At 61.7% G+C, this 22,953-nt stretch overlaps 1 protein-coding gene across 6 annotated transcripts; it reads left to right on the forward strand.

Annotated features, from left to right (window-relative positions):
- The first annotated feature begins 7,393 nt into the window (after positions 1 to 7,393).
- Positions 7,394 to 22,861, forward strand: TCEA2 (transcription elongation factor A2). 6 transcript variants are annotated; one of them, XM_063802773.1, is made up of 11 exons: positions 7,394 to 8,077; positions 12,911 to 12,984; positions 16,997 to 17,059; positions 17,436 to 17,541; positions 18,568 to 18,655; positions 19,882 to 20,012; positions 20,286 to 20,342; positions 20,771 to 20,925; positions 21,000 to 21,146; positions 22,384 to 22,455; positions 22,686 to 22,861. In XM_063802773.1, the coding sequence occupies exons 3-11, from the start codon at positions 17,006 to 17,008 to the stop codon at positions 22,692 to 22,694; spliced, it is 819 nt and encodes a 272-aa protein (XP_063658843.1). In that variant the 5' UTR covers positions 7,394 to 8,077; positions 12,911 to 12,984; positions 16,997 to 17,005; the 3' UTR covers positions 22,695 to 22,861. The 6 variants fall into 6 exon arrangements, with proteins under 6 accessions (XP_063658843.1, XP_001153063.3, XP_054530813.1 ...); XM_054674838.2 differs by lacking the exons at positions 7,394 to 8,077; positions 12,911 to 12,984 and adding exons at positions 13,645 to 13,864; positions 14,372 to 14,429; XM_054674835.2 differs by lacking the exons at positions 7,394 to 8,077; positions 12,911 to 12,984 and adding exons at positions 13,645 to 13,864; positions 14,398 to 14,429.
- The last annotated feature ends 92 nt before the right edge of the window (positions 22,862 to 22,953 follow it).

A 22,953-nucleotide genomic window follows, 5' to 3' on the forward strand; every position in this document is an offset into this window, starting at 1 on the left:
CGCCCAGATATAGCGGCTCAGGGCCAATCGGCGGCGGGGCGGGCGGGCGGGGGCGGGTCGGGGCCGCCTCCTCCCCGGGGGCTCCCTTTCTTCTCAGGCCGGGCGGGATTCCGCTGAGGCCTCCCCCGCGCACAGCCCCCCACCTCCCCCGCGACCTCTCAGAAGGAGAGACCCCCGGGTGGGAAAGAAAGGGCTGCTGATGAGGGCCGGTGCTGCCAGACTTTCGGAGGCGAGCTGCCACCCACCCACGGAGTCGGACCCCCGGGCAGTAACTGGGGGAGGGCGGCAGTGTCCCGCTGGTTGCCGTTCCCCGCACCCCGCTGGGAGGCTCCATGGGGAGGAGAGGGCCCTTTTTCACACCAAGTTCTGGGGAGGCTGCCTTCCCAACAGCCGGTAAGTCCTTCCTGGAGTGCAGCGCCTTCAGAAAAGGCCCCGTCTTTGGGGAGGCGCCCTGAGTCCCCAGGGGCGCCCATGCTGGAAACTCTACACCCATGTGTAACCGTCAGCACCAGGGACTTTGAGTGCCTTTATGGGACAAGATGGTCTTCTGTCCTCACTCCCAAACCAACTCTGGCACAAGGCAAAGCTGACACAGGGAGGGAGAGAGCAGAGGCCCTGGACGGAGCCCACAAAGAGAAGGGGGAGCAGGGACGCAGAGGCTGTGGCGTCCTCCCTGCCCCCCAAGGGCCCTTGGGGAAGGGGCTGGGACCCTCAGTGGCTTGCTGGCTCCCCTGCCCAGCCCAGGCCACCGCTGCAGCAAGAGGCAGGGCCTACCTGGGTCCTTCCCGCTGGCCCCTCCCTGGACTCTCTGACCTGGGCGGGGGCGGGTTCCGGAGGAGCGTCCAGCTTCCTGAATTTTCACTGTCCCCTTCCTACTCCATCAGGAGGGGATCTGGGCTCCAGAGCTGAGGGTCTCCCTCTGGAGGTCCTCCCCTCCCACTGCCACGCATGGTTCTACTGGAGAAGGGTTGGGTGTCCCCAGCAGCCCTCCAGGCAGGGTCAGAATCTCGCCACCTCGCGGCACATCTCCTCACAGCCTGGAGGCTCCCCAGCTCCCCCCGCCACACTATGCCGGGAGCCCCATGGGTAGAGGCCACAGGTCTTGTGACCCTGAGCCTGTGTGGCCAGAAGCTCTTGGTTCTCTGTCCCTGCCAGCCTCGCTAGGCCACATCCAGCCTGTGTTATGAATGGGGTGGGCCCCACGTGGGCCTTGCAGTGCCCCTTAGAGGCTGTTCCTGGACTGTCCCCAGGGGCGCTCCTGCCCTGAGGCTGGCACCCCCACCGAGGGCTGTCGCGGTCGGTGTCCAGCCCTCCCCAAAGCCCCACATCACAGTCTGTCTCGACGCCCATCATCCCAGCATACGGGGCTGGGTCTCCCAGTCTGGTCTCCAGATCTCCCGTCCCTCCAGTTTGCCCCACGGGCCTAGCACCTTGTTCACAGACACTGAGCCAGTGCTGGCTAATGGGGGGCCCGTGGGGCACCAGGAGGTGCGGCCCCTGGCTTTTCTGGGGAGGCAGGCAGGGTTGTGGCCACAGGGATGGAGGGGCTCACAGGCCTCTGCCGGATGCTGCTAGTCCTCCTTTAATCTCAGTATGGGTGGCCGGACCCTTGGCCGAGTCTCAGTGTGGGTGGGCCTCCTGGGCAGCTGGCAGGAGGGTGCAGGGGGGTGGGGAGCCATGCGAAGACCCCAAAGGGCTACCACTTGGCGGAAGCTCTCTCTACTCACAACCTTAGGGTTGCAGTCTGGGGTTACCAGGGCCTGGCTCAGCCTGGGCAGTGGCTGGTCACTGCGGCCTGGGAAAGAGGAACTCGGGGTCCTCTGCAGTAGCCCTCACACGTGGGGAAGGATTTGCAGTTCCCTGGGGGCCCTGCTTGGTCCTCTGCCACCCCCGAGAGCCCAGAGTCACCGGAGCTGCTCTAAACATAGTGGCAGGCAGTGTCCGGCATGACCTCATCGCCTCCGCGTCCCCCACGACACCCACCAGCAGCCGCCTTGCCTGGCGCCAGCCAATGACCCACCCTCTTGGCTGGGCTGTGGACTCAGGTGTCCGGCTGTCATGTCCTGTGAGTCGGGGCTGGGCGGGGAGCCTCCTGAGGTGCTCCTCTCCCTCTGCGTGGCAGGGAGGAGGCTGGCAGCCCTGGCCCAGTGTCCAGATGGGACAAAGTGGGGGTAGGGACCACAGCCAGGGTGGCGTGATCTGGAGCCGCAGGGCTGGGGGGACTCGCCAGGGCTGTACAGGGGATGGTGTGGGTGTGGCCAGCTGTGCCGAGGGAGGGGCATCCGATGTGTGTCTGTGCGTCTGTGTGTGGCCTGTGTCTGTCTGTCTGCCTGGGTGTGGGGTGAGGGGGACTCTAGTGCTGGAGGCTGCCCAGGGCCTTGAGAGCCAGGTAAGCTGGACGCTCCCAGGAAGAGATGAGGACCCATAATGGGTCCAGGACCAGGGGTCCTGCTCCGTGAAGTTTGGAGGGTCCCCAAGGCTTCTCTGGCCACTGAGCTTGGGCCCCAGCATTCTCCAAAAGAGGGCAGGCAGTTCATGAGTCTAGGGGCATTCCCCTGCCTCTGGAACCCCACCTCAGTCTGTCCTGGACTAGGTGGGCTATGGCCCACCCTTGGGAGGGAGCCTATCTGTAGCCCCCAAGCCCCAGTCAGAAAGGCAGAGTTTGGGGGCAAGCTTTCTCTACAAGGGTGGGGCTGGCCTGGGCACTGAGTGGACACTGTCCTCCTGCCTGCCACCTGCCCCTCTCCTTTAGCCTGGACAGGAACCCCGGCCTCCGAGTGAGGTCTGCAAAGGATGCTGGGTAGTCCCCCTCCGTGGCTCTGGGTGGGGGCTTGGCTTGGCGCGGCTCCGGGCCGGGATGGCAGGACCTCCCAGGCACTGCCTGGGCACAGACCTCCCAGGCTCCCACCAGCCCAGCCCCTGCGGCTGCAAGAGCAGCGAGGCTGGGACCAATTACCGAGTCCTGCAGGGCCTGGACCCTCCTGCTCCTCAAGGGTGAAGGTGGGGGTTCCTGTTGGATGCAGTTTCAGGTGGAGGGGGCTCTCTGGCCTCCCGAACCTCGGCTCTCTCCAGTTCAGATCCTACCTTCTGCCCACAGCTGAACACCTCTTCCTACAGGGAGCCCCCGACCTCCCAGCCACTGTCCTCCAAAGGCCATAGCATCTTGGTCTCCTTCTGTCTGCTGCCTCGGTAGGCTTCCTTCGGGACCCGCGGAGACATGTCTGACTCCTCAGGAGCTCTGTATTTAGTGGGCCTCGTCCTGGGGTGGCAGCTCCAGGCCTAGTGAGACATGGCAGAGGCCAGGGCAGGGAGAATGTGAGGCTGGGGCGAGGGTCTATGACGAGGCCGCCTGACGCCTCTGCACCAGGTGGACACAGTTGTGTGCATGTCCCTCTTGGCCAATGACAGGTCCGGTTCAGGTGGCCCTTGCCCAGGGACAGAGGCTTCTCCTGGCTCCGTGCCTTCCAGCTTTCAGTCCTGGTGTGCACAGCGTCACCGGGCTTCCGATAGCTGCCGGCCTCAACTCTGGGAGAGGGCAGGTGGGGCGGCAGGAGGTGCCTGTGCTTTCCTGGGCATGAGCTGGCATGAGAGGTGCACGTGCTCCTGCTCACCTGGGCGGCGCCTCTCAACTGTTAGGTGTGGGGTTAGGGTTCACCTGACGATTTGCCGCAGTCCAGCGGACCCGAGAGTTGCGTGCAGAGCTGGGGTTGCGGTGCGAGTGGGGAAGGGTCTGAAGGTGTGGGTGTAGGGGGCTGTGCTGGGGCCTGCAGGCTGGGGTGTGCGGTGTGAGTGGGGTGCTTTTGTAGTCTAAGGGGTGATGTGCCAGTCGTTGTGTGGTGTCAGGTGTCAGTCATCGTGTGGTGTCAGGGTCTCTTCTACTCGGTGCTAAGGGCCAGCAGGATGGAGAGGGGTAGGGGCTTCTCTGGGTCGAGGGCCACAGGGGGCTGGTGGGGGTGGGAGTGCTGAATGCACAGGGTGATGCTGGGCTGCGGGCAGCAGATGTGCTGTGGACAGTCAGGGTCGGGTCACCTGCGGCGAGCGGGGCTTCTGTAGGTGCTCCCAGGGCCCTGGTGATGTGGAAGCTGTTCTCAAATTCTGGGGTGTTGTGCTGCGGTGGGCATGTACCTAGGGTGTTATCAAGGGCTGTGCCCACTTTTAGGGGCACTGGACAAGAGTCGGGGTGTCAGAGCAGCTGCTTGAGCTCGGCCCTTGGGGTGTCCTGCCCTGGGGGCGGCTGCAGGGCCGCTTGTGTCCCTGGGTGTTGCTGCCTGCTGTGCGGCCTTCCCAGTGATGTTTGTGTGTGTGTGTGTGTTGGGGGGGTTCCATGGGAAGCAGGCTGGGGGGCTGGGCTGCTCCGGGTTTCTGAGGCAACAGCAGGGAGGGGCCAGGAAACTGCAGCTCAGGAAGGAAGGCCGGCCTTGCAGGAGGGGGCCTGGGGCCAGCTTGGGCTGAGCAGGCGCCAGACATTCTGTGCTGCGGCCCCGGCCCCCACTGGCTGGGAGCTCCTGCCCAAGTTCCACTGGCCCCACCCTTGTCTCCACCTCCATGCTTGTATGGCTGCCTTTATTCAGACCTTGGTGGCTTGGGCTTGGGTCTGTGGGTAACCTGGTCCTGTGCTTATGTGATCCCCGGTCCATTTGTGGCTCTGTAGAGGCCCAAATGGGGCTCTCAGTGTACCCTGCACTGTGGGGCGTGTGTTAGCACACTCCGGTCCCCAGGGTCCCTGGAGGGCAGTGTCCACTCTGACTACCCTGTCCTGGGCTGGCCCAGCCTCCTTCTCCCCTGCCAGGCTGGTAAGTCGGGAGAGGGAGAACACCCTCAGGGGTCATCTGTCTCCCAGCCACGGAGGGGCACTGCAGGGCCGGATGCCTGAAGCTGTGTGTTTCTTTTTGTTGCTTGTCCTGGCATTGGTGACAGCCAGCTGGGGCTGCCACATAGGCTGGAGGGGGCAGGCCTGTGTTCTGGGGGCTCATCCACCCCTTCTTGCTCAGGGACAGGCAACATCTATCCATCCATTTGTTATTGAGCACCTGTTGTGTAGCAGACCCTGTTTTAGGGGTTAGGAATTTGGCAGAGAACAAAACAGACAGGTCCCTGCCTGTGGGAAGCTTCCATTTTGGTGAGAAGAGACAGACAATCAACAAATCCACAAACAGGCGTGGTGACTCACGCCTGTAATCCCAGCACTTTGGGAGGCTAAGGTGGGCGGATCACCTGAGGTCAGGAGTTCGAGAACAGCTTGGCCAATATAGTGAAACCCCTGTCTCTACTTAAAAAAAAAAAAAAGATACAAAAATTAGCCAGGCGTGGTGGCGCATGTCTGTAATCCTAGCTACCCTGGAGGCTGAGGCATGAGAATCGCTTGAACCCAGGAGGCAGAGGTTGCAGTGAGCCGAGATCGCACCACTGCACTCCAGCCTGGGTGACAGAGTGAGACTCTGTTTCCAGACAAAAACAAAAACAAAAAACAAAAATTAGCTGGGCGTGGTGGCACATGCTTGTAATTCCAGCTAGTAGGGAGGCTAAGGCACACGAATTGCTTGAGCCCGGGAGGTGGAGGTTGCAGTGAGCCGAGATCGCACCACTGCACTCCAGCCTGGGCGACAGAGGAAGACTGTTTCAAAAAACAAAAACGAAACAAAACAAACCTAACCAAAAACAAATCCACAAACAAGCCAGAACTTGGGGTGCCAGGTGTAGGGAGGGGGGCTGTGTCAGGGCCACACATGGCTTTTGCCCTTGGGGGTTCATCAGGTATAGGGAGGGGCTGTGTCAGGGCCACGCGTGACTTTTGCCCTTGGGGGTTCATCAGGTGTAGGGAGCGGGGCTGTGTCAGGGCCACGCGTGACTTTTGCCCTTGGGGGTTCAGCAGGTATAGGGAGGGGCTGTGTCAGGGCCACGCGTGGCTTTTGCCCTTGGGGGTTCATGGGAGGAGTCTTTTCACAGAGGGAGAAGCATGTGCCAAGGCCCTGGGGCAGGGAAGTCTGCTGGTGTGAGCAGAGCAGGGGGTGCAGAGAGGAGGGGATGAGGCTCAGAGGGAACAAGGGGCTGAGTTGGCTCTGGGAGGGTCTTGCATTTTCTGAGTGAGATGGGACCTTGGGAGGTTCTGAGTGGAGTGTGATCTGCCTCAGCTCAGCTGCTACGTGAAGACGGGGCTGTGCGGGGCAGGAGGGACGGGCTCACCGCCAGCGGAGAAGGCAGGGGGCTCTGCTTCTGCCGCGGGGGGAGCCTGGCCAAGGTTCGCTCTCAGCCCCCATCTGGCTGCCCCAGGAGTCTCCCTGGTCTCTCTCTGGGAGGCCTGGGTCCCTGGGAGGTGCCGCCTCAGGGAACCCTGGTTTTGCTGCCCTGTGAGTCAGGTCTCCAGGCTTCACCCATAGCCCCGACCCCACGGCTGCCTGGGGCCTCTGGGGAGGGGGAGGGTGGAGTGGCCGCCAGGCTGGCGGGCTGGCAGGGCTGCATTTCTGGGAATTGTGTGGGGGAAGTGCATTGTTAGAGCAAGCCTGGAGCAGGCCGCCAGGGCCGCCACTGGCCTCTGGGGATGCCTCTTGCCTCCCCCAGCGTTGCTTCTGTGGGAGGGAGCTGGGACTGGGCCAAGGCTATGGGCTGGGCTGGGGACTTTCCGAGAGACGCTGCCCTGGGCAGGTGGCTCTTCCCATTCTACAGACTGGGCGACTGAGGTCCAGAGAGCCGGGTGCTGCAGTGGCATAGCCAGGAGCAGTGGGCCCATCCCCATCCCCTGCCCTCATCTGCTGGCGCAGGGGACAGGGGAGCACTTGCTGGACCTAAGCCCCGTCGCTGCCCTGCTGGTGGGGGCATCCAAGGGAGGCCTGGGTGGGGTCCACTGGGGTCACAGCTCGGCAGAGCCCCCAAGGTGGGCTGGAGGGTCTGATGGAAAGGGCGCAGAGACGGCGCCTCGGTGCTTGGGCTGTGGGAGGGCTGCCCATGGGGTGGCAGGGGGTGGGGGCTCCTGGGGCAGGATCCCCCAGCCCCCGCTCTGTGGTTGCAGGAAGCAAGGGGGGCTCCGTGTGAGTTTGGCAGCAGGAGCCTTCCCACCGCGGCGCTGCCTCAGCCAGAGGGGAAGCATGGATAGCGGCCACTGGGGTCATGGCCGGCTTTGGGCGGGCAGGGGGCAGGGGACACAAATAGAAAAATAAATGGCCTGAGTTTCCGACGTTTCCTGGACTCAGGATGGGGGAGGGGCAGGCCTTTGGGCCAAAGGTGTGGCTGGCCCTGTGGGGTGGACCGGGGGTTTCTCCCCAGACGCCTGTTGGGGCCAGGGCTGCCCCCTCAGACCTCCAAGGTGGGTCACATCTCCCCCTTAGAGCCCTCAGGACAGGGCCCCGTTGCCCACAGAGAATTCCTAAAGGCCTATCCATATGTCCCTGTCCATAAAGACATCGAGTGTGGAGGACACCCTGGAGGAGGAGACGGAACCCTCCTGTTTGCTGGGGCTCGGCCCCCGGCGAGGCTGGCCGCAGGTGACCACAGAGACCTAGCCTGGTGTCGTGCGGCCGCTGGGTCTGTGAAGGGGAGTGAGGCACTCCTCACCCTGTGGCAGCTCCTAGTCAGGAGGCCTCTCCCCTCCACCTGCACGTCATGTGGCTGTGGCTCCCAGGACCAGCGCCTGGAGCGGGTGAGTGAACGTCCCTCTCCTCCGTCGGCACTGCCTCCGCTGTGAGCCACCCTTCAGGCTACGTGCATTTCCGACTGTTCTCAGGGTTTAACCGAAACCGAACATTAACCGTAGCCCTAACGCGGCTGAGTGGGATCCAGGCCTTGCCCTCTGGGCCGTGTGAGAGACAGACACTCGCCAACCAGTCCGCAGTGGCTCCCCGTGTGTGCGAGGCTCCCGCCTGCGTGTGTGCGTGTGCATGTGTGCCTGCACACAGGGGAGGGAAAGTTCTTCAGCTGCCGAGGGTGGGAGTAGGGGCTGGAGCAGCACCCTGCGGCGAGGCCCCACAGGAGAATCGATGGTTCTGATGCTGTCAGCCTCTGGGTGCAAATTCTGAGGGCCCAGGAGCGTCTGGCGGCCCTGAGCAGCTTGCTGGGGAAGCTCCGTGGAGGAGGAAGTCCAGAGGTTGGTAAGCTCCAGGAGGGGTCTGCTGGGGGGCGAGAATGCTCTGAGCAAGGTCCCAGAAGTCCAGAGCTCCTGAGGGACCCGGGACCAGGGGCACTGGGGAGTTTCAGGGTTGGTCGCCGCCACAGCCCTCACAAACGAGGCCACTCTCTAGGACTGGCCACCTTCTCACCTCGGCCACTTCACAGTCCTGGGGGGCAGCTGTGGCTCTTGCTGGGAACCAACTGGACCTCCCTGGGGCTTGGGGGTGGGGTGGTGGTGAAGTGAGGCCCACCCGTCCGTGGCTCGCTCCTGCCACCTAGAGGCCACTGTTCCTCACAGGCTCTGGGGCCAGTCACCTGCCTCTGCCCGGGGGCAGGACCATCCCACCGGATTGCAGGTTCCCTGATCACCAGGATGGGCCTACACCTCTCCGCCTGCAGTAGCTGCTTCCACGCAGGACTGGAGCATGTCAGGGTTCGGGGCTCCTGTCATAGCGGAGTGGCTGCGGCCCGCAGGTCAGAGGCACCCGACCTCTTCTGCTAACCCCCTTCCCTGCCTGTCCCGTCCACTCCTTTCTCTCCATCACCTGCCCCTGCCATGAACCAGGCCACCAGTGACCCCATCCACACCTGTCCGACCAGGCTCCCCACGTGCCCGAATGCAGCCCCGTAGGCTGGGCCCACGGCTGACACCCCTTCCTGAGGGATGCCCGACCTGCCAGCCGTTGTCCTTAAGACGCCACAGCATCTTGACCTCCCCCTATCTGCAGCCTCTGTGGGCCTCCACTGGGACCCACTGAGACATTCAGGCTCCTCACGAGCTCTGTCTTGTGTGGCCATGCCCAGGGCCCCAGGACGTAGAAGACCACCTGGCATCTCATGGAGAGGAAACAGGGCCCAGAGTGGGACCTCCACTCAGGCTCAGCAAGGGCCGAGTCCCAGTTCCCGGACTCCTAGTTGAGGCCCCTCCTGCACAGAGCACAAGGTGGAATTCACGGGATCATAAAGGCAGCCAGTTCTACCAACACACAGTTACGCAAATATTTTCTTAAAGGGTGATATCAAAACCCAAGTGCTTCTTTACCAATCTGCTGAACAAGATGTGACTCACTGAACAGCCTCTGCAGTTCCAGCAGCAGCGAGTGTGGGGGTGCGAGGCAGTTCCCATCTGTGCCGGGTCAGCCAGGGGCCCAGCTGACCAGATTTGGTTCATGGCCTCGTTCATAACTGAACGAACGACACCTTTCTGCTAGAGGTCGGTATAAAGGAGATGATGGGCCGGGCACGGTGGCTCACACCTGTAATCCCAGCACTTTGGGAGGCCGAGGCGGGTGGATCACCTGAGGTCAGGAGTTTGAGACTAGCCTCACCAATATGATGTAACCTCGTCTCTACTAAAAATACAAACATATTAGCCGGGTGTGGTGGCGCATGCCTGTAATCCCAGCTACTTGGGAGGCTGAGACAAGAGAATCGCTTGAACCTGGGATGCGAAGGTTGCAGTGAGCCAAGATCGTGCCACTGCACTCCAGCCTGGGCAACAAGAGTGAAACTCTGTCTCAAAAAAAAAAAAAAAAAGATGATGGTTTCTTCCCACCAGTTTATTTTCTGTCAGGGGTTTGGTCTCTGGGTCTCTGACCCCCTGGATTGTTGAGACGCCTCGCACTGTTCCCTCCCATCTTGCCCAACCGTCCCCCACCAGCTCCCAGGCCCAGTATGTCTCTGTTCCACCCCATCGTCTCTATAGGCCCTGTCCTGCAGTGGGTTCTGTCCCTCCCTGCAGCTTGGTAAGGTTGTTGGGGCTTCAATACACACTCCAGACCACATCTCTCTCCCTCCCTGCAGCTTGGTAAGGTTGTTGGGGCTTCAATACACACTCCAGACCACATCCCTCTCCCTCCCAACTCTGGGACACTCTCTGCACCTCTGAAAAAAACTCCCAGCCCTTCTTGAGCCTCTCCCTTCTTCTGGGCACCCCTCGTTCCTTATCCATCCTGGCTGGCCTGTGGCCTGTACTTCTGATCTGCACACAGGTATCACAGAGGACAGAGACCCCAGGGCCCCAGCCCCTGGTGGGGGCGGGGAGTGCAAGGGGGCAGTCGTCTTGGTTCTCGACCAGCTCCCAGCTCCCTAGGTAATGCTTTGAGAGTTACCGTGCTAGGGGATCTTTGTGGCTGAAAACATTCAGATGAACCAGATATTTAAAAGCATCCCTCATGCAAAGTCCCTCCACTGGTTGGGCCGGCCTGGGTAGGGTCAAGGGTGGGTCTCTAGTCTGGTTTTCCGGGGGCGTCTGTGTGCACTCCTTCCCCAGAACCTTGCGCTTGTCCATCCCAGGGAGAAATCAGGTGGGGAGTGGCCTCACTGCTGGCTCCTTGATGGTGACTTGCTCCAGGGGTCCGTGCTGATACCCCAGACGCCGCCCCACCAACACTTCAACTGGGACTGGGGCGTATGCACAACTGCACAGCCTCCTCTGGCAGCTCCTTGATGCTTCTGGGACGTTGACCCTCTCTCCTTTCCACCTCCACTCTTAGGAACTTGCAGCTCTCTGGGGTTAGTTCTCCTCTGTGCTGTCTGGGCTGCACCTCCTGCCCAGGAGGGGCCTCTCTGTGCTCCAGCCCTTACCAGCATCTCAGGATCTGCAGTCCTGATACTTGGAGGTCTCCCCCCCACCCCCAGCTTGAGGGCTGGCTTCCTTTCAGTGGTCTTCAAATCAACTCACACTTGGCCGTTGGAGAAGCCTGTGTGTCTGGCCAGGCAGGCTCCATGGATGTGTCCAGTGTCTTCATGGACGGTGGGAACCAGCTTTGAAACCCTGGCCGTCCGGACCTCCGAAGCCAAACCTTCTGGGGTTCCTGCACAAGGGCAGTTCCAGTGTGGCTTCTACAGGACCCTGGCCAGCTCCTTGGTCTGGTGGTCAGCCATTGAGACAGTGGTTGAAGGCTGGGTGGCTCTAGCCTCCCCTCGTGCCTCTGATGAGGCTGGACCCTTCAAGTCTTCATATGTGCCCAAACCATGGGATTCTGACCACGAGGACTTGCTTGGATGGTCTAGGCTGGAAGCTATGTCCCCAGCTCACTGTGAGGGGCAGAATCAGTCAGTATGGAAACCGTGTTCATCTATTAATAATAATAATAATAATATAATATCGCGGGGCCTCTGTCTTAGAAAGGCTTTGCTCCTCACAAGGAATTCTATGCTTTTTCCCTATGATTGAGTTTTTTTTTTTTTTTGCGACGAGTCTCACTCTGTTGCCAGGCTGGAGTGCAGTGGCATGATCTCGGCTCACTGCCAGCTCCGCCTCCCGGATTCAAGCGATTCTTCTGCCTCAGCCTCCTGAGTAGTTGGGACTACAGGCGCATGCCGCCATGCCCGGCTAATTTTTTTTTTGTTTTTTTGTATTTTAGTAGAGACGGGGTTTCACCCTGTTGCCCAGGCTGGTCTCAAACTCCTGAGCTCAGGCAGTCCACCTCCCAAAGTGCTAGGATTACAAGCATGAGCCACCGCGCCCGGCCTGAGTCTTTTTTTTTTTTTTTTGGAGACAGTCTCACTCTGTCACCCAGGCTGGAGTGCAGTGGCACAATCTGGGCTCACTGCAACCTCCGCCTCCTGGGTTCAAGTGATTCTCCTGCCTCAGCCTCACAAGTGGCTGGGATTACAGGCATGTGCCACCACGCCCGGCTAATTTTTTTGTTGTTGTTGTTTGTTTTTGAGATGGAGTCTTGCTCTGTCGCCCAGGCTGGAGTGCAGTGGCATGATCGCCGCTCACTGCAAGCTCCGCCTCCTGGGTTCATGCCATTCTTCTGCCTCAGCCTGCGGAGTAGCTGGGACTACAGGCGTCTGCCACCACGCCCGGCTAATTTTTTGTATTTTTAGTAGAGATGGGGTTTCACCGTGTTAGCCAGGATGGTCTCGATCTCCTGACCTCGTGATCCGTCTGCCTTGGCCTCCCAAAGTGCTGGGATTACAGGCGTGAGCCACCATGCCCCGTCTAATTTTTGTATTTCTAGCAGAGACAGGGTTTCACCATGTTGGCCAGGCTGGTCTGGAACTCCTGACCTCAGATAATCCGCCCACCTCAGCCTCCCAAAGTGGTGGGATTACAGGGGTGAGCCACTGTGCCCGACCAAGATGAGTCTCTCTCTCTCTCTTTTTTTTTCTTTTGAGACGGAGTCTCGCTGTTGTCGGCCAGGGCTGGAGTGCAATGGTGCTATCTTGGCTCACTGCAACCTCCGCCTTCCGGGTTCCAGCAATTCTCCTGCCTTAGCCTCCCAAGTAGCTGAGATTACAGGTGCCCGGCACCACACCTGGCTAGTTTTTGTATTCTTTGTAGAGACGGGGTTTCACCATATTGGCCAGGCTGGTCTCGAACTCCTGACCTCAGGTGATCCACCCGCCTGGGCCTCCCAAAGCGCTGGGATTACAGGCATGAGCCACCATTGCCCGGCTAAGATGAGTCTCTTAACTGACCATATTTTCCTTTTCATTTTGGCTGCGGGGAAGCTCAGTTATATGTGATTAGTGCCACAGACAGCCCAAGAAATGCTCAGCCCATTCCACCTGCCACCTGGCCTCATAGTTCGTTGGCCTGAACTTGAATGACTACAGGCTCCTTGATCCACACCCTCCCCCAGAATTGTGCCCTCTCCAGGAAACCACCCAGCATCTGCATTACTGGGGAGCTGCCAGGCAGTGGTGGGGATGCTGGCCCTGCACCTGTCCCCGTCCTCAACCCTCCCTAGGCCTGGGCCATCTCTCTGGCTGCCTGCAGTCTGGCCCTACCTAGGGACCTCCAACAACAATGGCAATGAACACTAATTGTCATGCTCCATCCCCTCTCTGTTCTCAGGCATGTGATGTGAATCAGCTTACATCATCTTGACGGGAGCCCTGTGAGGCGGACACTTAACTCCAGTTTCACAGGTGGGGAGACTGAGACACAGTGGTCAACGTGCAGAGCCCAGAATCTGCTCCCTGGTAGCTGACTTTGCAGGCAGGGGCCTTGCCCACGCAGCCTCTGCAGAGGCCCCCCGCACTTCGCGAACCCCAGCAATGGCCCCTTCCAGACGCCACGTCCAGCTACCGCGCGCTCACACCTGCAGGGCCCCACAAGAGGCCTCCCAGTGTGCGCGGGCCTCTTGAAGAAGTAACTCCACTCAGAGGCCCGAATGACCCAAACTGGGCTCTGGGAGGCTGGGGACGGCCTTCCAGGCCAAGTGGGGCGCGCGCAGGGCTCAGCGGGGCCCAAGAGAAGGGCTGAGGGCACTGGGTCCTGAGCCACCCACCGAAGGACGCCGCGGGACAGCAAGGCCCGAAGCAGGAGGAGAGAAGGGAGCAGATTCCTGGGCCTCTGGGCCCGGTCGCTCCGGGATGTCTGAGCTCTGGGAGGGGCGTGCCCGGGGCGCCTCCCTCGCGGGGTATTGTGGGACCACGAGTCACTGGCGACGGTGGGTCAGGACTACACTTCCCAGGAGGCTGTGCGCGCCGCGTGGCGCCTGGGAGTTGTGGTCCAGAGCGCGGGCGCGGCGGGCACGCCGGGCGGGCGCGTGGACTACGCATCCTAGGATGCCGCGCGCGGCCGCGGGGCCGAGGGTTTGAACCGGGGGTCTGTCGTCCGCGGCGGGGCTGCGTCGGCTGCGGCGGGTGTGGGAGGTGGCGACGGCCGGGGCCGGGGTCCTGCCCGGCTGCGGAGGCGGGCGCGACGGGCGCGGGGGTCGCTGCTCCTGAGGCGATGATGGGCAAGGAGGAGGAGATTGCGCGGATCGCCCGGAGGCTGGACAAGATGGTGACCAAGAAGAGCGCGGTGAGGGGCGCGGGCCGCCAGGACCCCGGGAACCCCGCCCCGCCGAGACCCCGTCGAGCCCGCCGACCCCCGTTAGGGCCGGAAGACGACCTGAGGGGCAGGACGAGACCCCTCCCCGGCAGAGACTAACCGGGACGCAGGGGAGACCCCCACCCGTGGCCGAGACCCCTGCCCCGGGCCAGCCCTGCCGTTCACTCCCGCAACCCCGGCAGAGGCCGCGATCAGGCCTGGACCTTGTCCCGGGAGAGCCACCCGCTCTGGACTCAGACCCCTCCCTCGCCCGCAGTCACAAGCTCCGCACCCTTCCCTGTCCCTTAACTCCAGACCCCCAGCCTGGCCCGTCGACTCCTTCCTTGGCCCCGTCCCGCCTCTCGGAGCCCCCGGGGTGTTCGGGCCTCCTCTGCGGGCCGCGCCAGCCCCTTGCCTTCCTCCATCCCGGCCTAGGCATCCTCACAGGCCGAGCCCCGCCCCCCAACTCAGCCCTCTCCCACGCTCCGTCTCTTACAGCATTTGTCACCCTCCGTCTCCCATAGCATTTGTCGCCGGCAACAGTTTGGAGTCTGAGGTTGGATCCCCTTTTCTTCTGGAGCTTCCGTGCCTCCCCTGCCTCTTCCCAGCCCTTGTCATCCTCCTTCAGAGGCCAGCCAGATACCTGTCTTGCCTGTGGGCCCATTTTCTTCCCTGTCTGTCCCCATCCCACAAGAACCAGGTTTCTCTAATAAATTCTCTCCCTTCTTTAGCCAGGACTTAGCCCGCAGCAACTTGGGTTGTGGGTAGTTATGTGGACACCCTCCGAAAAGAGCCGGTGTGCTTATATAAGAGCCAGGAGGTCGGGCAAGCCTCCTCTGGGAGTGTCTGGGCGCTGGAGCCTCTGGCCGGCTCTGTTCACTGCGGCCTGGGCCTCTGTTGTCTTGCGGCCACAGCGAGACTTTGGAGGAGGCTGTGTGTGAGGACTTTGAAGGGGCCAGGTCAGTGGGGGTGCAGTTCCGGCGTCATGACTTGGCAACCTCTGCACCCTCCCACAGAAGCATCTTTAGAGGATGCTGCCTGCCTCCTGGGGGGTGGGGAGGGGTCTGGCCGCAGGTCATTTGGAGCTCCTGGCTGGCTCAATAAACGTGACCTGTGCTTTCCCACCCAGACTGTGAACTCCTGGGGCAGGGCCAGCTGTGTGTCTGCCAGGCCAGCCCAGGGCGGTGAAGGTGGCTGAGTCATGGGCTTCGGGTGATTTGTGCAGCCACCCCAGGGCTGTGTGACTGCAGTGGGGGTTTGGGGGAAGCTTTTTGGGCTGAGCAGGGTTGAGTCTGGGTCCCTGTGACCAGCGTTCTGGACTGGGGTCTGCCCTGGGAAGGGGTAGGCTCCCACTCATTCCTGCTGGGTGCAGCACCCCCATCATTGCGTTCACACACACCCCGGAAAACTGGTCAGCACAAAGTAGGGGTCTGCGAACCATTCATAGCTGTTTCCAGAGATGACCCGAGAATGGAGTTGTTTCCCTTCTTAAAGGAGACAAAACACAAATGATAAAAGCTGTAGGTGGGAGAAGCAAAGATGGGTCATGGAGCCAGGGGAGGGCTGGGTGGGGCTGGGCAGAACTGATGGGGGGTTTCTGGTGGAAGAACAGCTTGAGTAGAAGCCCCAGGGGAGAATGAGGAGGGGAGGCGGGCGCTGTGCAGTGGGGAGTGGGAGCCAGCAGAGCCTCCTGGGGGTCCCAGTGCCTGAGGTCCCCTCGGGGACCTGGGGGCCAGGTTTGAGGGTTTTTATGCCTCTGGTCCTGAGCCCACTGAGAACCACGTAAGCAGGTGCAGGGCTTTCAGGGACAGTGGCCTTGGCTCTGGCCATCACCTCAAGGCTGGACTCTGTACAGCCCAAGAGGCAGGGCCTGCCTGGGAGGGCTTAGGAGGGGGCTACAGCGTGAGCAGACATGCCACCCGGATTGCTGGGGTTGTGCGGGCGGTAGGTGGGACAAGCCCCTCCCATGGCCTGTGGGTTGTGGGACTCTGATCAGGTCACCTTAGGGCAGAGGGAATGATACACACGTGGAAACACATGCAGGTGTTACAGAGGAGATGGGGTGTTGCAGGGCACAGTTGCAGTTTTAAACAGGAGAGGCCTTGCTGAGAAGGTGTTGTTGAAATAAAGCCCGGGAGGGAGGGAGGGAGGGAGATGTCGTGGGAGGCTGCCCCAGGCGGTGGAGCTGCAGGTGCAGAGGGCCTCGGTGGCGGCTCAGCGCCCTTGGGGAGCACTGAGTTGCCGGGCCTGGTGTGGAAATGTGACCGGTTTGTGCCTGGCCTCGTCAGTGTTGAGGACCTGGAGGAAACGCAGATCTTGGGTGGGGAGACAAGGCGGAGAGAATGAGGTGCATTGGAACAGTCCAGGCGAGGGGTGCTGGCCTGCTTGGGGGCAACTCAGAGGCCTGGAGGATAGATGAGGAGGGGGGCTGTGGGCCTTGTAGGTGTTGGCTGTGGCCGTGCCTGGAGTGGAGGGACCCTTGAGAGTTTGGCCTCAGCTCGGGACACTGATGTTCCCGGGTTGGCCCTTCATGAGAGTTTGGCCTCAGCTCGGGACACTGATGTTCCCGGGTTGGCCCTTCATGAGAGTTTGGCCTCAGCTCGGGACACTGATGTTCCTCGGTTGGCCCTTCACAGCTGGTGGTGGGGGGGTGCTTTGGGGAGAGGCTGCCCTACGCATCAGGGCATCAAGACACAGGGGAGTGAATGAACCTGGGGCTGCAGTTTCACCTGGGTGTGGCCCTGGCTGCTGGGGAGGGGCCGTGGCTCTGAAGCCTCCTGATTGGCCAGGGGAGCTGGCATTTCTGTTCTGGTTTGGGTCAGTGACCTGAGGTGGTTACAAGTCAGTGAGGTCATTGCCACGGATGTAGGTTACAACCTGGAATGCTTGAGGCTGCAGAACCCCTCCCCTTCTTGACTGAGCAGTAAGGGTTCCCTGCTGTGGTGCAGGAACATGTGGGCAGAGCCCTGGGTGTCTCCAGGTAGAGGAATTTTGGTTTCTTTTTGACCCCAGGTTGAATCTCCAAATTGTCACTGCCTTGTGTTCCCCTCCAGTAGGCAGAAGGAGGTGATATTGTCCGTTGAGATCTAAAGTCCTTTATGAAGGTCCTCCTTCTCCTTCCAGGAGGGAGCCATGGATTTGCTGCGGGAGCTGAAGGCCATGCCTATCACGCTGCACCTGCTCCAGGTAGGTCCCTGCCTGCCCCAGGTCCAGGACAGCTCCTGGGTGCAGCCCAGGGGATGGCAGTTCTGAGGGCACTGGCAGGGCTTCCCCACCCTCCCCACCAGGCCTTCGTTGGCACAAATGCCTGTTCCTGAGGAGAGGGTCTCTGCCTTTCTCTGGGCTCAGTGGGACAGGGAGGGGAGTCTGAGGATAACCCATCTTGTCCTCCGTGGCTGAGGCTCCTGGGTTCCAAATGGGACAGTCGCCATTGGGAGAGGCATCTACCTCCCTGGGAGGTCCCGGGCTCCTGTCCTGTGGGAGCCACCAAGGGTCTGCCAGGAGAATCTGACCCCTAGGGTGGGCCCCTGCCTCCCCCCGACCCAGACCACTTGCCTTGTAGTCCACCCGAGTCGGGATGTCTGTCAACGCCCTTCGGAAGCAGAGCTCGGATGAGGAGGTCATTGCACTGGCCAAGTCTCTCATCAAGTCCTGGAAGAAGCTCCTGGGTGCGGCTCAGGCAGTGCCCACTGAGTGCTGGGGCAGGGGTCCGAGAAGGGCTGCCTCTTGCTGGTCAGCACAGTGTAGAGTGCTGGCAGTGTCCACCCTGAGCCAGGTCACTTGGGAGTGGGGCAGTGGCAAACCCAGACCATGAAGCGCCCAGCTTGGGGCTGGCAGTGGATCAGTGGGTGCCTGTCAGCATTGGCTGGGAGGTGTGGCCTAGGAGACCAGGGTGTGTGCTGGGGGCAGGGTTCCAGGTAGAACAAGGAGAGAAGAGAGTTGAGGCCAGGACTTGAACTGACAGCACTGAGAGACTGGGGTGAGTTGGGAGGTCACACAGAGGGGAAGGTCATGGCCAGGAGGCTGGGAAGTGCCGGGAGAGGGGAAGCGGGAGGGAGAAGGCAGGGCCACCTCAGCTACTCAGAGGGAACAGAGGGGCAGCCCCCTGCCAGGGAAGGGAAAGGCTGGGCTGGGCTGGGCTGGACTGAAGGCTGCCTCTTTCTGGAGACAGTGGGGTGACTGGGGTTGCAAAGATGCTGCTGTCCGGGATGGAGGCAGCCCTCCTAGCTCTGTCCACACCCTTGTGAAACAGTCTCTCTCCAGCCCTGTGTAGCCCTCAGGCTGTGCATGGCACAAGCATGTCCTGGTCCCCAGCCCTTGGGCCTGGCTCTGGGCTTTCAGGAAGAGCCTTCTTGGGGACATGCTTGGTCTCTCTGGCCAGGACAGGCAGGAGGGTGGGCCCCAGAGAGGCCCCAGAGGTGGCCTTTGTGAGTGGGTGCTTGTACGGGAAAGGGTTCTGCGGAGGCAGCCTCAGGACTGCAGAGATGGACAGGTTGCTGGGGAGGGTGAGGACCTGTTCACAGAGGCTGGGCAGCCTCCTGGCCCCTGGCTCCCCTGGCTGGGTGGGGGGCTGGGGGCGGGGGCTGGGGCTGGGGCCGTGTTGGTGGTCGGGCTGAGGCTGTACCTTGGTGGTGGTCTGTGCCCCTCCCTCCTCTGCCTCCCCTTGATCAGCCCATCCCCGATCTTTCCTGCAGATGCTTCCGATGCCAAAGCCAGGGAGCGGGGGAGGGGCATGCCTCTGCCCACGTCCTCGAGGGATGCCTCAGAGGCCCCGGATCCCAGGTAGCACACCTGGAAGGCAGGTGCACACACTTCTGCTTCCCAGCCTGTTTCCTTGCCAGAGAAAGGGTGCCAATCTCCATGTGCCTAGGCACTGCTTTGAGGCCGCACACAGAGTCGGTCAGCCTCATGCTGGACACCAGCCTTGTGGTGTGTCCCGCCTGCACTGACCACTTGAGATGTGGGTCTGTGTCCACCTGGCTGTCAGCCAGCCATCCTGGCCTCTTTCTCTGCCAAGAGCTGCTGTATACCCTGAGTGGGCCTGTGGGAGCCCCCCGGCCTCTTCCCCCAAGGCCCCCTGCTGGGTCTGGTTCTTGCTGGCCCACTCTGGCTTCCCCCTCAGCCTCACTCAACCACGGTCCCTCCTTCCTGCAAAATTCTGCCCAGAACCAAAGGCGGGGGCCAACTCCCCTCCTGCCCTGCATGTGCACGTGTGGTCACCGCTGCCAGGGGGCGATAAGGGCTCTGTGGCCTGCAGCTGGGAGCTGGGGGTGCTTATTGTGGCAGGCTATAGCCGAGAGATGGCTTTGCCCTTGACCACACTGGGTTGTGGTGACTGGGCCACCAGGAGCTCAGGGACACCTTTGCAAGTTGATTTTCCTCCAGGAAGCTGCCTGCTTCTGTCAACTTCCGCAGAGGGGATGAGGGGAGGGCTAGGTGGATGCAGCCTGGTCGTTGGGCAGCCCCATGTTGGGGTCCAGCCCTGAGGGGCATCCTTCTCCCATTCTGTACGTGCCCAGGGGGGTCGTCTGTGACAGCAGAACCTGGCCTTGGGCGGCCCCGCCTTGTCTCCCCCCAGACAGCTGTGGGTCTCTCCCTCTCCCTGACCAGGCAGCAGCTGCAGCTGCCCTCAGCAGAGTATTTGTGTTGTGGCCCAGTGGGTGGGCACCCCAGAAGTGGCAGGAACTGCCAGGTTCATTCTGATCGACTGGTAATGCTGCCCAGATGCTGACTGCTGGGTCTGGGATCCTGTTCCCACCTGGAGAGTACACCCTGACCCACTGGGGACCTCATGGCCCTCTCCCTCCTGGCTGCTGGGCACACCCCATGGACATCTGGGCTGGACTCAAGATAGGCAGGGCCACAGGCCACTGTTGGACTCTGGCAGAATAGAACAAGCAGGGGTTGGTGGGGGATTATGCTGTGGCACCTGCTGCTTCTGGGACCAGTGTCTCGCTGGGGTGCCTGCAGCCTTGAGTCTGAACCCAGCTGGCCCTGGCTCTCTGCAGCCGCAAGAGGCCGGAGCTGCCCAGGGCACCGTCGACTCCGAGGATCACCACATTTCCCCCGGTGCCTGTCACCTGTGATGCCGTGCGCAACAAGTGCCGCGAGATGCTGACCGCTGCCCTGCAGACGGACCGTGAGTGCGGCCGGCCCTGGCTCCTGACACCCACTGTGGTTCACAGGGTGGCCCGGGCCCCTGCCTGCCCACAGAGGCCTGCTTCCAGTGCGGTGACTGTCCTCCCCCAGCCCATTGCTGTGGCCCTGGCAGGGGCTAGGGGCCTGTGCCTGGATCGTGGGCCTCTTGCAGGGACCCGGATGTGCCCTCTAAGCTGCCAGGGTGTTTTGCAGGCAGAAGGGGTGGCAGGTAGAGAAACCAGTGGGGGCAGCTAGTCAGGGCTCCCTCTTGCAGATGACCACGTGGCCATCGGTGCGGACTGCGAGCGCCTGTCGGCTCAGATCGAGGAATATATCCTTTGGGTAGGGGCTGTGGGCCTGGGTTTCTGGTGGAGTCAGGAGGCTGCCTGGCCTGGTGCCCTCTGGTGGCTGCTGGATGCCACTGCCCAGCTGTCCAGGGGTCACCTGCCTGGGTGGTCACCTGCCTGGGTGGTCAGGCTGTCTCACCCCAGGAGGGCCCCCGGACCAGCTGAGGGGCTGATTCTGTCTGCTTGTGGGGCCTAGGTCCCCTGGGGCTGTAGCCTGAAGCTGGGTCTCAGTCAGGAATGGGCCTGGGGCAGGCTTGGCCCTGCAGCCCTTCACCTCTCCACCAGGTGTGGGTGGGCAGACCGACCCCTGTGTGGCTGGGCAGAACCTTTCCAGCCCCCACCCCAACATGGCCCCCAGCGGGGCAGGTGGGCAGTGACGTTGTCCTCAGGTGGGTCCTTAAAACACTTGCACGCATCTTCCGGGACGTTGGAAACACAGACATGAAGTATAAGAACCGTGTACGGAGTCGTATCTCCAACCTGAAGGATGCCAAGAACCCTGACCTGCGGCGGAATGTGCTGTGTGGGGCCATAACACCCCAGCAGATCGCTGTGATGACCTCAGAGGTGAGCCCCTGTTGGAGGGGCTGGAGGGCTGCTCCCTCGGAGCGGTGGGCTAAGCCACTGGCCCCGTGCTCCAGGAGATGGCCAGTGACGAGCTGAAGGAGATCCGTAAGGCCATGACGAAGGAGGCCATCCGAGAGCACCAGATGGCCCGCACCGGCGGCACGCAGACAGACCTGTTCACCTGCGGCAAGTGCAGGAAAAAGAACTGCACCTACACACAGGTGAGCGGCCGCTGGGCACCCTCCCCCGGGCCCGGTGTCTTCAGGGCATCCGGTGCCCCTCCTTGGAGCCCATGCCTGTTCCCGCCTCTGCTGCATGAATTTCCCGAGCCTCTCAGTCCCTGAGTAGGCTAAGGCATGATGGCCACCTTCAGGGACCACTCCCCTCTAACCAGGACCTCTGGGCCCCAGGGGGCGGCGTCTTGGGTGGTGGGACCCACTTGTTGCGGGTACTCAAGTCAGAGGGCCTGGCCTGGCCCAGCCCAGCCTGAACGGAGGGCCCTCGAGGTGTTGATGTTGGTGGGAGGGCCGTGCTGCCTGCTGCCTGGCAGTGACTGCAGGACCCTCAGTCCCTGCCATGGAGGTGGACACTGAGTGTGCTGGGGAGACTGTGGATCCCATGAGATGGCAGGGACCCTGTTAAGAGGGGAGTGCGGCTGGGTGCAGTGGCTCACATCTGTAATCCCAGCACTTTGGGAGGCCGAGGCAGGCGGATCATGAGGTCAGGTGTTCAAGACCAGCCTGACCAACATGGTGAAACCCCGTCTCTACTAAAAATACAAAAATTAGCTGGGCGTGGTGGCGCATGCCTATAATCCCAGCTACTCAGGAGGCTGAGGCAGGAGAATCACTTGAACCCGGGAGACAGAGGTTGCAGTGAGTCCAGATCGTGCCACTGCTCTCTAGCCTGGGCGACAGAGCGAGACTCCGTCTTTAAAAAAAAAAAAAAAAAGAGGGGAGTGTGTCGAGGCGGCCGCTGCACCTGGCAGATGGGACTCGTGAGGGGCTGCAAGGACAGCCTTTCCTTCCCCTCGAAGGCTGCATGGGGCCTGGGTCGGTGCAGAGCCTGCCTCTCTCCTGCTCCCAGCTGCTGGTCAGAACAGGCTCTGCCTGTGGCCGGAGGCTCACCCTTGGGCCTTCCGGAAGGCAGCCGCGGGCACTGGGGACCCCTGCTAGTTCCCCCCACCATTGGGACCCTCTTGCCCTCAGCCAAGTCTGGGCCCTCCTGGTCCCCAGCCAATGTGAGCTGCTTCAGGCTCACACAAGGGCCTCTGCCCCGATAAACTCTGTCTCCCTCCCCCGGAGGCTCAGCTCTGGAAGGTTGGAGTCACGAGGCGGCCTCGGATCAGGTCACCTGTGGGAGCTCAGTGGCTGCGAGGCCCGCACTGCCCATGTTGAGGGGATACCATCTGCAGCAGAGCATGGAGGTGACCCTGGGCTCACCCAGCCCTCGTTACAGGTGCAGACCCGCAGCTCTGATGAGCCCATGACCACCTTTGTTGTCTGCAACGAGTGTGGAAACCGCTGGAAGGTGGGTGAGCAGGCTCAGGCTGCCCCTCCCAGCTCCATTCTCTGGAGGTGGGGTGTCTCAGCCTCTGTGGGCTCTGTGGTGTGAACTGGGGATGGCCCTGCCCAACCAGCCTCCTGGGAGTCTTGGGCATGGTGGGTGGAGAGCCCAGCCTTGGGTGAGCCTGTGCGGCCTTCCACTCTGGGGGATCTCATGTGGCCACAAGGCTGGAGGCCTCACCCCCTTTCTCGCAGTTCTGCTGACCCCTTGTGTAGATGTGCTGCAGCCTTGGGCCCTCCCCTGCCCACGTCCTCCGTTGACACAGCTTCTCTGGAGACCCTAGAAGGCGGCATGTCCTGCCCTCAACCTGCCTGCCTGGATTGCACCTTTCTGCCCTTTCCCCCTCATTATTAAATGTTTCTTTTTGCCATCGTGTTCTCCTCAGCCGTTACTCCTGGTGGGCCCCTGTCCCCCATGTTTGACCCGTTTCCACTGCTGCGGACAAGGCCCCTCCCTGGGGTT

The sequence above is a fragment of the Pan troglodytes genome, chromosome 21 (assembly GCF_028858775.2).
Source record: "Pan troglodytes isolate AG18354 chromosome 21, NHGRI_mPanTro3-v2.0_pri, whole genome shotgun sequence".
Lineage (NCBI taxonomy): Eukaryota > Metazoa > Chordata > Mammalia > Primates > Hominidae > Pan > Pan troglodytes.

What these genes read in the sequence shown, in the direction of transcription:
- TCEA2 (XM_001153063.6), top strand. Translation starts at nt 13,793, where the DNA reads ATGATGGGCAAGGAGGAGGAGATTGCGCGGATCGCCCGGAGGCTGGAC. An exon ending in TCACGCTGCACCTGCTCCAG is followed by an intron (nt 17,060 to 17,435) that starts GTAGGTCCCTGC and finishes CTTGCCTTGTAG; the next exon opens with TCCACCCGAGTCGGGATGTC. An exon ending in GTCGGCTCAGATCGAGGAAT is followed by an intron (nt 20,343 to 20,770) that starts ATATCCTTTGGG and finishes AAACACTTGCAC; the next exon opens with GCATCTTCCGGGACGTTGGA.